We start from the raw sequence: 15,384 nt of genomic DNA on the forward strand, positions 1-15,384 counted from the left end.
GAAGCTTGATCGGATTTAAAGGCTTGACCGGACTTGGAGGCCTGACTTGACCTTGGAGTGGCAGCTGGAGCTTGACTTGACTCAGAAGATGCACCTGCAATTTGACTTGGCTCTGGAAGAGCAGCCTTAGCTTGGTTTGGCCTGGGAGACGCTTGACTTGACACTGGAAATGAAGCGGTGTCCTGACTTGTTTTTGCAGGAACAGCAGCTGTAACGTGACGGAGCTCCATCTTGGCTGCCCATACAGCTATTAGAGGTGAGTCCAGCACGTGGGCCATCATGTGAGCGGGCTGTGGGAGGGCTGCCATCTTGTGAACAGATTTGGGGATGGCGGCCATCTTGTGAACCGGCTCTGGGATGACGGCCATCTTGAGGAGTGGCTTGGAGACGGCGGCCAACCTGTGCAGTGGCTCTGGCGTGGCAGCCATCTTGACTGTACTTGGCTCAGGAAAGATGGCTGTAACGTGACTTGAGATAGGTGCGATGGCTCTGACTTGACTTGACACAGGAAACACAGCTGCAACTTGACTTGACTTGGGAACTTGACTTAACTCAGGACGTACAGCTGCAACTTGACCTGACTTGGAAGCTTGACTTGACTCAGGAAATGCAGCTGTAACTCCATCTAGCTCTGGTATGGCAGCTGTGACGTGACGGAGCTCTGTTTCCGCCGCCATCTTGTGAACAGACTCCGCCGTCGCCGCCATCTTGTGAGCGCGCGCCGCGCGCTGCCGCCATCTTGTGAACGGGCACCGCTGTCGCCGCCATTGCTTGAGCGCGCTCCTGCACGGCCGCCATTTCACGGGCGATCCAGGCGGCAAACGTGTTTGTGGGGTCGCGATCCGGCGTGACCGCCAATCTGCGAGAGGGGTTCGCGGCTACCATGTCCGCGTTGTCGCGTTCCTCCTCCGCGACTCCCACAGTACACGGCGAGCCCACACACACATAAACGCAAAGTTCATGAAAGCCACTAGCGAAGAGCGCGGACCCTCGCGTCTCAGCCTTGCTTTTAACGGCTCATTCACGCCATCACAAAAGATCTCAATTATGGTGCAGTCCGGGAGAGTAGAATAGTTAGCTAGGGCTAAGAACTCACGGATGTACTGGTTGAGTGAACGTTGTCCCTGTTTGATCCTGAAGAGAGTGAAGTCAAAGTCCATATCTGCCGAATGTCCGGGTGAAAAGCTGCTGGATTCTTTTGTGGCCGAGTATTCTGTCACAGTGGGAACGAGACGAGAGACGAGCGGATCCATCTGCATACTTTTATTGAAGGGACGTGACATAGACATGGTCAGGCAGGCAGGGTCAAACAACGGCAAACAGGTATTTGGACAGCAAGGTGAAGAATAGTCCATATAGCAGGCGAGGGTCGATACAGCGGCGAACGTAATCCGTAAAGGGCTAGGCAAAAGAGTGGTCAGACAGGCGAGAGTTCCGAATGGACAAAAACAAGGAAACTAGACACAGACTAACAAGGAAAAACGCTTTGTATGAATGAAGAACACAATTCGATACTCGGCGAAGAGTGACAGGAAGACCGGGGTATTTATACTGTCTCTGATTGGACGGGGGTGAAGTGCAATGGCTGATGGGGAGTGTAGTCCGGGGTGTAGTGTGACAGTCCGTGCGTGACAAAAAGGCGAGAGCGACGTCTGGTGGTGAGCGGTCTGCAGCTCACCGACTAGATTCGTAACAATAATATTATTGAATCGTAAAGAATTTAATATTATTAATACTAATAATAATACTACTAATAATTTGATAATAATAATACTAATAATAAATTAAATAAATAAATATAATAAATATGATTTATAACAATTTATTATTTATATTATATTTTGACAAAATATTTTTATATATAATTTAGATTATTATTATTATAATCATTATTTATTTATTTATTTTGCTTTTATTTTGGCATAAAATTGCAGGGAAATTGTTCATTCTCATTAAAAACTTGTGAAGACATTTGGTGCATATTGCATTTACAAATGCATGTTATAAGTTACAATAACTCTCATTCTCAGGCATTGCTTAACTTAATACAAAACAAAAACAAAAAAAAAACAACCAACTAACCAATTCACACGTGGCGTTTGGCAAGTGTTAATTTCAGGCCCTGCGGAGAATGCATGAACTGATATATCACGAATGCAATGTGATAAAAGCATCTGCCAAACGCATCCATGTAAACACAACATGCAAATCGCAGTCGGACGGCACCGTTCGCCAAGGTCGTCGCGCACGAGTTCGCGTCCCGACCGCATTTATAACCCCACGCGTCGGCGTCAGTAAAACGCACCGCAGAGACACCTCTCGGACACCTGCTCGCATTTTAATTGAATACATGCATTGTTTTCCCTTTTAAATCAGGCGAGTCGAGCTCGGGTTCATAATTCGCGCTCGCATTTCCATAGAGGTCTGCGAGAGCGGGCCCCAGGCCCCTAACATAAAACAAATGACCGGCTCTCGTGATAAATGGTTCTATTAGCAATCCAGATTGTTAAACTCAGATATAACGGAGCCGAGGGGAGCGGCGGCCCATTTATTTTCCCCTCCTCACACAAATAGCTTGTTTTTTTATGTGTAAATAACATATTAAAAGTCTGCATTAGCCGTGTTCTCTGATAGAGAGGAAAGCGTCGGGGATAAATAACGGCGGACAGGCGTGTAAAACAGAGCGCTTTAATAGCGGCGTCTTCGCGGTGGGCATGACTTAGGTGACAACGGCTCCGCTGACTGTTGTAAACTCCACGCCGACCGTAAAGCCGCCGAACGCCACCGTATATTAAACGCGGCGACTCCGGGCTCCAGGGAATGCGATCCCGGGTTCAAGGACCTCGTCTCTCGGGCCCCGCGCTGCATATTCACTTATCAGAGTCTGAGGGCTGGGATAATAAACCGGATTAAAGCGATAAGTAATTGCTCTGTCGCCAAATGCTGGCGAACAGCTGAGCCTCTGTCCGCCGTTAAACTGCCGTGCATTTATTTAGAGATCGAGTAGGACTAAACCAGACCTGCTGAACAGACCAGACTAGACTTCCAGACGTGCTGGTTTATGCTGGTTTCTAGTATGTGGACTGGCGTTTCTTGCTGAAGCTGGGTTTAGTTAACCCAAAAATGAACATTTAGCCATCATTTACTCACTCTGAAGTTGTTACAAACATTTATGATTTTTTTTTCCAAGATATTTTGAAAAATCTAATAACCAAACATTATGGACAAAAACAAAACACTGAAACTTTTTTCAAAATATCTGCTTTTGTGTTTTACACAAGAAAAAAAGTCATATTTTTTTCTTTTTTTTTAAGCCAAAAACTCTAAATATTTTGTTGTTATAAATGTCAAAGATGAAAAACATTATTTTAATTTGTTCCAGTGTTATTTTAGTAGAATAGTTTTTGTTAATATTTTGAATTAGATTTTATGTAATTTTTTTTAAGCATTAAAAAAAGTTAAGTGCAAAAGATGATTTTTGTTTGAATTTTAGTCATTTTATTATTTGCTTTTAACTTTTTTTAATACTTTTTAATACTTATAGTTATAAAATATTTCTACTTTTCATTTTTTATTTTATTTTATTTTATAGCTTCCAGTGTTATTTTAGCAGTATAGTTTTTGTTAATATTTTCAATTAGATTTTATTTTTTATATTTTCTGCTCTTTTGGTTAAAGTTGTAGTAATTTTGTCTCAATGTAGTAATGTTTTTGCCTGAAAAAAAAAAGTATTAAGTATTAAAAAAAGTTAAGAACAAAAGAGGATTTTTGTTAAAATTTGCAATTTTTATTACATGCTTTTATCTTTAATTAATTTAATAAATTAAGTAATTTTTAAAATACATTTTATTTAAGTAATTTTAGTCCTTCAACAAACTTATTTCAGTTATTCAGTTTCATCTAATATTGTTATATTATTTTATTTTTTTATATTTTCTGCTGGCATGTTAATTTTGGTTGAAGTTTTAGTAATTTCGCTGTGTGTCATTTTTATTAGTTTTATCGTTTTGTAGTTTTGTTAAATATGTTTCATTTTTATTTCAGTTGTATTTATTTCCCTGCATCAAGTTAAAGTAAAAGAAAATAAGAACCGTTTTAATTATTATTATCGTTGGATGATTTCCTGATTAAAAACAAAAAAGTTTTAAGTATTTAAAAAAGATAAGTGCAAAAGACTTATTTTAGCCATTTAGCCAAGTTAAGTCATTTTATTATGAGCTTTTATATTTTTTAATGTCTATATAGTTTTAATTCATTTTAAAAAAAATTTTATTATTTTGAATATATATATATATTTTTTAATAATTAAGTAATACCATATTTAAATAATTTTAGTCCTTTAACAAACTCAGTTTCTACTTTTCACCTATGTTTCATTTAATATTTTTATTTTATTTTATTTTATTATTTTTTTTGTATTTTTTGGTTACACATAAAGAGAGAACACATTTTATGAGGAGGATTTCTCTATGTAATATCTATGACCGCAGTCACATCAGAAGCGTTTTCATTCAGAAATACTACAGACGCTGAACAAACAGAGGAGCTTCTATCAACACAGCGCTGCAGGCCTCGTTAAAAGTAGTTTTAATTCGTTTCAGCTCCGATTGGAAGCCCTCAGCGGTTCTGATCTGGGGTTTGCGGTGGTTTTCTGCTAAAAAAAACACTCAAATCAAAACTACCTGTTAGTCCGTGTTCAATATTCATCCGTCCGGAGTCTCTCAGAGCGAAAACCAAACAGCGTTCACACTGCAATCACAAACGTCCCCATTTCATGGCATTCTTTGATACACAATTAATGACTGTTTGAAATAATGGCAGGCCACCAAAGTCTTTCATTAATCAGAAAGCAGAATCAGCATTTCAAAGGTGGCGTTACGGCAGCGTCTCAGACGGGCCGCCTTCACTAATTCATAACATTTATACTCTGGAGGTAAGAACAAGCTCTTTCGGCCTCATTATAGACAACTTTTATCACGGGTCCACGGACATGTTTTAAACATGCTCGCTCTCTTCTGCTGTCACACTCTTTCCTCTCTGGACGGGGTTTGATGACCCCAAAGCACTGAGATACTCAAAGTTTGCGATCGGCAACGTCCAGATCTGAGTGTGAAAGTGTATGAATATGGCAAGCATTCAGTACCATGGTATATAATCAGATTACCATATGAGAGATCTCTGTAAGAGCTCAGTTGTTTCTCTTATACGGCAATGAGGTTAATAAAGAAAATGTATTTTAAGACTGTCTGGCATAGCTTGCAATTGCTCCCTAAATACATGCAGTTTTAATTCAGTTTAAATGAAATAATATATATATAATAAAAGAGATAAAAACTAAATAAAAAATTAAATAAAATAAAACGTACAACAAATAAAATGACAAAATTAAATTAAAATATAATAAAAATAAAAAATAAAATATGAAATACATAGCAAAACAAGAAACATTTTAAAACAAACTAAATATGATACTAAATACTAAGCATCTAATAAAAAATAATTTTGGTTCATTTTAGTTACATTTTAAATAAATATAATTTTATATAAATATATTTCAGTATTTTTATATTTATAGTTTGTTTATATTTATAGTTTTATATTTATAAATGGGTCTTGCCATTTTATTTGTTTTTGTTTTTAATACTTATGTATACTACAGTTTTAAACAGTCTTTCAAATCAAACTTGTTTATTTTATTTATTTTAAATAGTTTCTTTAGTTTTTCGTCTAATAATAATGTATTATGTAATGTTTAGATTTATTATAATTATTATTTTTTTATTTATTTAAGTTTTATTTAACAATAAGAACACTAGTTAATATTGCAGGGCTCAATATTTAATCAATTTTAAAGTGGAATACATAAATAAAATAAAATTAATATAATTATAATATATAATAATATATAATATAATATAATTATACTAAATAAAAATATAAAAAAATATTTTAATGTTTCTTAATTGTTTTTCTTATTTTTTTTAATAATATGTAAATAAATATTTTAAAATAATAAAAAATTATTTCAACAACCAAATTTAGATATAATGAGCTCTATTTAATTTTTACTATTTTTATTTAATACCTTTTCTTTTTTAAACTATTTTGTTTACTACTCACTATTTTTTAAACTACTTTTTTCCCCCTACTTACTATTTTTCACTACTTTTTTTTTAACCCTTTTTTAAACTGTTCCTTTTGTTTTTCTTATTGAAGTTTTTTTTTTCAACAATAAGAACACTAATTAATATTACAGGGCTCATCCCTTTTTAAAAATGAATAATATTTAATAATATTTAAAATTAAATAAATAAATAAATATTAAAAAATAATGAAAATGTACTTTTTCAACAACCAAATGTAGATATAATGAGTTCTATTTAATTTTTACTATTTTTATTTAATACTTTTTCTTTTTTAAACTATTTTGTTTACTACTTACCATTTTTTAAATTACTATTTTTTACTACTTATTTTTTTTAATGTATTTATTTTAATCATTTTTAAAAAGTTCCTTTTGTTTTTCTTACTGAAGTTTTTTTTTCAACAATAAGAACACTAATTAATATTACAGGGCTCATCCCTTTTTAAAAATGAATAATATTTAATAATATTTAAAATAAATAAATAATATTTTAAAATAGTGTGTCTACTAAAATGTATTTTTTTTTTCAACAGCCAAATATCTTTTTAATTTTTACTACAACTTTTTTGACTTTTTTTTTTTTTTTACTACTTCTACTATTTTTAACAGTTAATAACATCACTAATTAATACTAAAGGGCTCATCCTTGTTTATAATTTTTTTTAGCTTCATCTATCTACTAAAATGCAATCTTTCAACAGCCGAATGGAGTTTTAATGTTTTTTTGTCTTCTAGAGTTTCAACAATGTCTCAAAGTGCCAAGATTACGTCTCAAATTGATCTCAAACACTTCTCATCATGACTTTTACAGCTTTAAACTCCTAAAATATCAACAACACATCTGTTCTTCTTAAGAAACCTGAGAAAAAACATCTGAGAGCAAGTTTTCAGTAATATCGAATACTGCCTCGTGAGCAACGAAAGAGAAAAATCCAAGCTATAAAACCTCCATCTGATGCCTTCAATAGCGTTTCTTAGTTGGATCAAACAAAGTTAGGATCTCAAATTCTACTTCGACTTCAGTCTCGGTCATAATTTCCCCCCGCGGTTCAAAACGAATCATATGAATCATGTAGGAGTGAAAATCACAGTCTATGAATTATGCCGTTCAACTGTCTTGTTGCCACTGTGTGGCCTATTTTTCCGCTCCTTTCTTCAACAAATCATGGATTTTTCTTTCCTTTACAATGGCAGGCCACCAAATTCCTTCATGAATCTTGAAAAAAAGCCCCAAAACCAAAAGGTATTTCCATTTCAAAGGTGGACGTTGGCACGTGTCGTCCGCCGCTGCCATTTTAACTAATTCATAACACTTATACTCTGGAGGAACGAACAAGGTCTTTGGGCCTCATTATTCAGCGCTTTTATCGCGGTCCTAAAGACATGTTTTAAACATGCTCGAGCGCTTTCTATCCGTCCGTTCGTCCGCGTGCGTGTAAGTCTTGATTAATCTCAGAGCAAACACGGCGCTAAAAGCCCTCGGCTCGTCCCGTCGTTACGTGTCGTTTGCACGAGGGCGACTCGTGGTCGCCTGCTATTAATGAACGTGCATTTAGGATTCACATCAGGCCCGACGGAGCCTCACCTTTGACTCTCGTGGGCTTTCGGCCCGGCTTATCAGGGACGGCCGGCACCGCGAGCGCCATATTTTATCTTTAAAATGCATATTTCATGGGCATATTCTCTTTCTCGGCTCACTGGAGTCTTTAAGCTCTCGTCTGGTGTGATAAATAACCTTAGAAAGACTCAAAACATCATCTGCTTACATCTCATTTAAACTGTGTGCGATGCAATTGGTCACGTGATTTGCAAGAACCAATGATGCAGCGAATTTGAATATACATATGCACCAATGAGATTTGAGAAAATCACTGGAAAAGTAGGAAGGGAAAGCGAGCGGACGGGTTCGTACCTCTGGCCAGGGATGATGGGGAAGGTTTTTTGGGCAGCTCGCTGAAGCTGTTTCCATCCAGAGAAGACGTCTTACAGTCCTTCTTCTCGGTGGTGGGAACGCTGGCCTCCATTCTGATGTATTCTGTGAGAGAGAGACAGAGGTGTCATCTAAAATATGCATGGAAATGTATTAATAAAGCAGAGCAAAGAAATAAAATCCGAAAGAAATATTATGTACAATTAACTAAAAATGAAATAAAATATAAAATAAAATATTTAAAATAAAATGAAACAAAATCTAAAAGATTTAAATAAAAATTAAATTAAATATAAAACATAAAAGTATTATAAAATTAAATGCAAATAAATATCAAAAAATTAAATAAAAAACTAAATCACACGCGTACATATATTACACATAGAAAATATAAAATACGAAAAAATAGATAAATAAAATTAATACAAATAAAAATACATAAATATATATAAAATATATTAGAAATAAAATTAAATTATATAAGGGAAAAATAAATAAATACAAATAAAAAATACATAAAATATATAAAAATAATATAAAATTAAATTAAATATAAAAAATATAAAACAACATACAACACAAAATAATAATGAAATGAAAAAAATATGTATAAAATAAAATTTGAAAAATGAAATAAAATATAAAAATCTAAATGAGAAGAATGGAATTAAAACTTAAACAATATATAAATATCTAAAAATAAAATGAAATTAAATATAAGATAAATAAAATAACAAATAAATATAAATAAAACAAAATAATATATAAAATGTATAAAAATAATATAAAATCAAAAATGAAAAAAAACCCTAAAATATAAATAAAATGAAAAAATATAAAATAAAATTTTAAAAATGAAATAAAAATATAAATAAAATGAAATTAATTATAAAATAAAAAACAAAATAATACATAAAATAAAACATATTAAAATATTATCAAATGAAATGCAATTAAATATAAAAAAGAAAGAAATATTAAATATAAAAATGAATAATGAAATGAAAAAATAATGAAAAAATGAAATAAAAATCTAAGCGAAAAGAAGGTAAATTATGAAATAAAATTTTAATATGTGAAATAAAAAGCTAAAATATAAAATGAAATAAAATAAAAAAATACATACAAATAAAATAGATGAAAAATAATCAAATACAATAAATACACAAAACTACTAAAAATGAAACAAAAATAAAATTAACATGAAAATATTATATATATATATATATATCTATGAAACCATATGAAATATATAACATAATATAACAACAGTTAGGTGGTTGTCAGGGCGTTGCTATGCATTGTCTAGGGTGTTCTGATTGTTTGCTTACTTCTTCATTTAAAGGGTCCAACCTCAAATCTGACATTCTGATCTTATTATAAAAATACACTGCAAGACGACGCACACTGAACTTTACCAGTGTTAGAGGTTAGTTTAACTCAACCCATCAAGTATGATCAATACTAACAGTGATGCTTGACCACAGATCAATACGCATACAACTGATCTAAATCATAAACCCAGGACTCGGTCTTCTGCATCCCGGCTTTATTGAAATGGCTTGAGTGAACAGAAGCAGATTTGTTTAGTCACTCAGCCGTCTCGTTCTCTCGGTGTTTAATGCAAGGTAAGCCGATTAACGGAGGAACACACGCGTGATCCTGGACGGCATCTGTTTCCGCTTTCCTTCGCCAACAGCGATGCTCCACACGGCCGCGGGCACCGACTATCGCCGACACAAACCGAATGCACCTCTATACAGTCAGCCTGAATCCAGCTCATATTCCTGCTCTTTCATCAGCGCATGCATTGCATTGAGTTAAAACATCTTGACGTCGTCATCATCCTCTCATAGTTTTTAAGGCTATAAATTTTACAGGCCCAAATCAGGGCGTAACGCTGCCGTCAGGATGATGAAAACGCTCCATAAATCCCGTAAGCCAGTTATCTGACCCTACATTCACCTTTACATTCATCCTGCACTGAAATCACAGCATCCGTCTTTACAATCGGAGAATCTGAGCTGCGAATATTCCTCATGCTGGCAGTTTAAACTCATGCTGCGGCCAAAATCTTACATCACTTTGTTTTATATCATTGTAATACATTGTAAAACACTGGCTGTTTGGAATCATTCCATTTCTAATGTTTTTGGAAGAATAATCAAGCAGCAAATCAGCATATTAGAAAGATTTCTGATCGATCATGTGACACTGATGCTCAAAATTCAGCTTTGCATCACCAAAATAAATGACATTTTACAATATATTTGCATGGAAACAGCTATTTTAAACTGTAATAATATTTTGCAATATTTCTTGATCAAATAATGCAAAAGGACTTCTATCAAATAAAAAAAACTATTTCTAACTATTGAATGATAGTATGTATCATTATATATTTATTTTTGAATTAAAAAAACAAAAACAAACAAAAAAAATGTTAATTCTGATTTTATATTTAAGATTTTTTTTTAAAACTTTTTTAACCCTAATACTTCAGTAAAAATGATTTAATGATTATATTAAATAATTATAGAATTATCATTCTTACAAATTATATTTACTATTTGAAATAAAGATTTAAATTAATCAAATAAATCAAATAATTAAATTAAGTTTTGTATTTTATATTAATAATTCAATTATTCAATTCACTTAGGTTTATTAACCCCAATTTAAATACTTATTTTTAATTTAAAAAAAAAGATTATATTCAATAATTATAGAATTATCATTCTTACAAATTATATTTACCATCTTAAATAAAGAATTTTAATTACTAAATTAAATAAATAAAAAATTAAATTACATAAGTAATTATTTATATTATTTAAATTAATGAATAGTTCAATCATTCAATTTATTTTGGTTTATTCATTAAATATTTAAATATTTCATTATTAATATATATGATTTTTATTTATATTTACTGAGAAGAATATTTACATTAAATAATCACAGAATAATTACAAATATTATATTATTTAACCATATTTAATTATTAATACATAATATGATTTGTATATATTTATTTTCATTGAGACTAAGAATGAATAATCACAAAATAATTACTACTAATTAGATTTATATTTTAAAATTTATATTTTAAGATTTAATTTAAAATATTAAATGTAAAATTATTAATAACCTATTTATATAATATAAATAATTAAATAATTTATTTTTTAATTTAAATTAAATTACTTAATTGACTGAAAATATTACATATAATAATAATTAATATTAAATATTATAGCTTGAAGCTATTTTCAAAATATTTATTTTTTTAAATATAATACAAATAATTGTATAAATAAAAATGTATTATATATAGAATTTGACAGAATAAAAATATATTTTTACACACATACTGACCCTGTTTTGCTTACTTTCCTCCAAGAATACACAACAATGAATTTCTATGATATTTGATCAGTTTTTGTGCTTTTTCCACAGCTTGACAATAATTTAATTACTCAGTTTATTTTGGTTTATTCGTAACCCTAATTTTGATAAACCAGCAATTTAAATACTTAAGTAAAATGATGTTTCAATTGAAAAATCTCCTTTTGCATTTAATGAAATTGATTTAATGACTATATTAAATAATTACAGAATAACTGTATTAAATATTACATAAATATTACTACAAATTATATTTGCTATTTTAAATAAATAATTTAAATTACTTAATTATTATTATGAATTTATTCATTATTTAATTGCATTTACTTACATTTAAATTGAATGCAATTTAAATACTTTTTTTTTTTAAGTAAGAAAAACATATTTTAAATGAAGTATGATGAATCAGCCTGACATAAATCAAAAAAGAGTCAAAATAATTTTGTATTATGAGACAGAACCAGAATCATGAATTCAGTACAAGAGCTGACTAAACTTTAACCATCGTATCTCTCAGTCCTAGCGCACACTTAACAGACAGCACCGATGTGATCTATCTAGTGTACTCTACTGTACGTCACACTGTGGGTTTCTGAGTCTTTGTCCTTGCGGTTTGACTGAAATGAGTGAAAGACGAACACCTCTGTGAGCATAAAGAGCATTAGAGATCCCGGGACGGGACGGCGCGGGTCAAAGAGACGCCCCCTGCGGAGCCCGGAGCCGCGTGATCACCGCGGGACCCGTACGACGGGATAACACGGGTGTCAAAGACCAAACAGACAGATGGTCACGAAAGCTAACGCTAACAACAGGCCTCACGCCGATCCTGACCGCGCTTTAACCGCCACAGTCACAAGACTCCTGTGATTTAACGTCCTCCATTGCTTACACTGAACATTTCACTTGAACTTTTGACCTCCAAAAATGATCAGTGTAGTGTAACAGCATCATATAACTTCAGAAAATAACACACAAGGACTCATCTTTATGCTTTGTTTGCAGCCTGACAACATAAATCACAAGACATTTCTATGACATGGAGAAATTCCTCATTTTTACATTCATGTGCTTTTAAGAATTTATATATATTTTCCTTTCTAAGATTATTGTATATGTCCTGTACTCCCAGGCTCCTTTATTTTATTTGTACAGTCTCTAATCTTTATCTTCATGTTTACTACTTTTGTTTTTGTCTATTAACAAGAAAAAAACAAAACAAAACAAAACAATATACACATATCTTGAAAAAGCACCTCTGACATTCATTGCAAAAGCTAAAAAATATTTTTAGTATTTAAATAAAGAATTTAAATGAATTTATTATTTATTACAAATATTTATTTTTATGATACACAAATTAAATATTTTAAAATATTTCATTATTAATATATATTATTTTTATTTATTTTTATTAATATTATTAAGAAGAATAATTACATTAAATAATCACAGAATAATTACAATAATTACTACAAATATTATTGTTATTTAACAATATTTAATTATTAACATAATATGATTTTTATATATTTATTGTTATAGAGACTAAGAGTATATAATCACTTAATATAACTATACTACTAATAATTACTACTAATTACATTTATTTTTTTAACTTAAAGTCTAAAATTATTTAAAATAACAATTATTATTAATATTATATATTATGTTGAAAATATATGCTCAAACCTATTTTTATATTTTAATTTTAATATATAATATAATTTATTTATTACATTTAAATCTAATTATTTAATTTATTTAAAATATTTAATATAATAATTATTATTAAAATTATTTGTTAATGTTAGAACCTATTTTCATACTATTTAATTTTCAATATATAATTTTATAAATAAATAAAACATAAATAAATGTATGAGCAAATAAATAAATGTATAGAAATTATATATAGAATTTGACAGAATAAAAAAATATTTTGACACATATTCTGTGTTATTTTCCTCCAATATAACACACAAGGACAAATTACATGATATTTAATCAATTTTGTGTGTTTTTTTTCCAGCACTTGACAGTATAAATCACAAGCCACTTTCAATGTGTGACACAGAAGACCTCAGAAATTCATTGTAAACACTAAAAATCTCCTTTTGCATTTAATGAAAAATAAACTAAAACTGGTCAGAAAGACACATGATTGCTAAAAGCAATGCTAAATTATTATTTGAATGTACTATGTAAGTGAAGCTAAAAAACTGATCAAAAAGTTGATGGAAAAACTTCATCTATGAACTCCAGCGGCTCAAACTTCGTCCAGTGGAGTCTGTTAAACCTTTGTCTGGTTTGTTTGGCTCTTGAAGACGTCTGACGGACGGATGTGTGTGTTCTTTACGAGCGGCTCGAACAGGTGTGAGCGGCGTTTCTCTGTGAATCTGTGAAGACGTCGTCTTATTCATTAGCACAGATCAGTCGAGCAAATGAACTCCCGCTTTACCAGCCCACCTCGTTAATTACAGCCACTGAAATAACAGCTCTGACCTGAGATCAGTTCATGTCTTTCTCTCAGCAGTCGTGTGGTTAAAAGCTTTTGTTTAGCTGCTGACGGTAAGTGAGAAAGTCTGTGATCAAAGGATTAAAGCTTCAAACATCAGTGAGAATTTACCACAAACAAAGACATTTCACAGTTCACCATTCAACTAAAATAAACTGATTTAAAACTCTGATTTAATGATTCATTAAATCTCAAATATTCACAATCTCTGGACTGAATAATATAGACAGATTATTATTATATTATTAGACATTATTATTATATAAATCATTTTAAATTAATATTTTAAAATTATTATTATTTTAAATATTTAAATAATTGCAATATTTATTATATTTATTTATTTATTTATTTATAATATATATATATTTCTATTTTCTATTCATATTATTTAAATATTTAAATTACTTAATATTAAATATTATTATATTAAATATTTATTAATATATTAAATAAAATAAATAAATAAATAAAATTAAATAAATAAACGACTTTACAAATAAATCTATACGGGAAATAATGTATAATGAATTCTATACTATACCAAATAATTAAATAATTAATATTATTATTATTAGTATTACAAACATCATATTAAATTAAATATTATTTAGATTATTTATTAAACAAAAATATTATTTAGATACTTAAATGATGTCAATTACTTAAAATATTAATATTACTTAATATTAAATATTAATATATATAATATTTATTAACATATTGAAATGATATTAACTTATTTTAATTATATACATAAATATTATTAAATATATTAAATAAATAAATGAACGATTTTACAAATAAATATATAATATTTAGATATTTAAGTGATGTAAGTTACTTAAAATATTATATATAATTCATATTAAATATTTATTATTTAACATGATTTTTATCCAGGGGTGCGCATACGTTTTTTAGCCTGGTGAAAAATACATTAATAATAGTGATAATAATATCATTGGACTTCATTTATTTAGTTTTTTATTTTTAAAATAAAAATAATAATAAACTGGGGTAATATGTTAAAATAAAAAAGAGAGTATTAAATTAAAAACACAATTACTTTATAGTCAAATTAAAAATAAAAATTTACTTTTTAAAAAAAAAAATGAATTTTTGATTTTTTTTTTTTATTTATTTATTTTATTTAACTTTAATTACAAATGGAAATCTTGTAAAAGACAGTTTGTCGATCTAAAATAGTAACTGTTCATTAATTATACATAAATAAATATTTAAAAAAAAAAAAACATTAAAAAAATAAATGAGGAAACTTTGACAAATAAATAAATAAATAAATACTGAGATATATTAAGCATCATCCTTCCTTTTCAGTCAGCTCTATATACTAACCAAACTACTTTTCAAATAAAATAAATC

The 15,384-nt window shown here is 29.9% G+C and overlaps 1 protein-coding gene across 1 annotated transcript in view; it reads right to left on the reverse strand.

Moving 5' to 3' along the window:
• The window catches only part of gli2b (GLI family zinc finger 2b), a 108,757-nt gene that overhangs the window by 79,820 nt on the left and 13,553 nt on the right, over window positions 1-15,384 (reverse strand). The window contains exon 2 of the mRNA XM_051123211.1: window positions 8,058-8,180. Within this exon, the coding sequence (XP_050979168.1) occupies window positions 8,058-8,169 (112 nt within the window). The 5' untranslated portion in view covers window positions 8,170-8,180. The remainder of the gene's footprint in view (window positions 1-8,057; window positions 8,181-15,384) is intronic.

This window comes from Labeo rohita, chromosome 11, assembly GCF_022985175.1.
Source record: "Labeo rohita strain BAU-BD-2019 chromosome 11, IGBB_LRoh.1.0, whole genome shotgun sequence".
NCBI classification, from domain to species: Eukaryota; Metazoa; Chordata; class Actinopteri; order Cypriniformes; family Cyprinidae; genus Labeo; species Labeo rohita.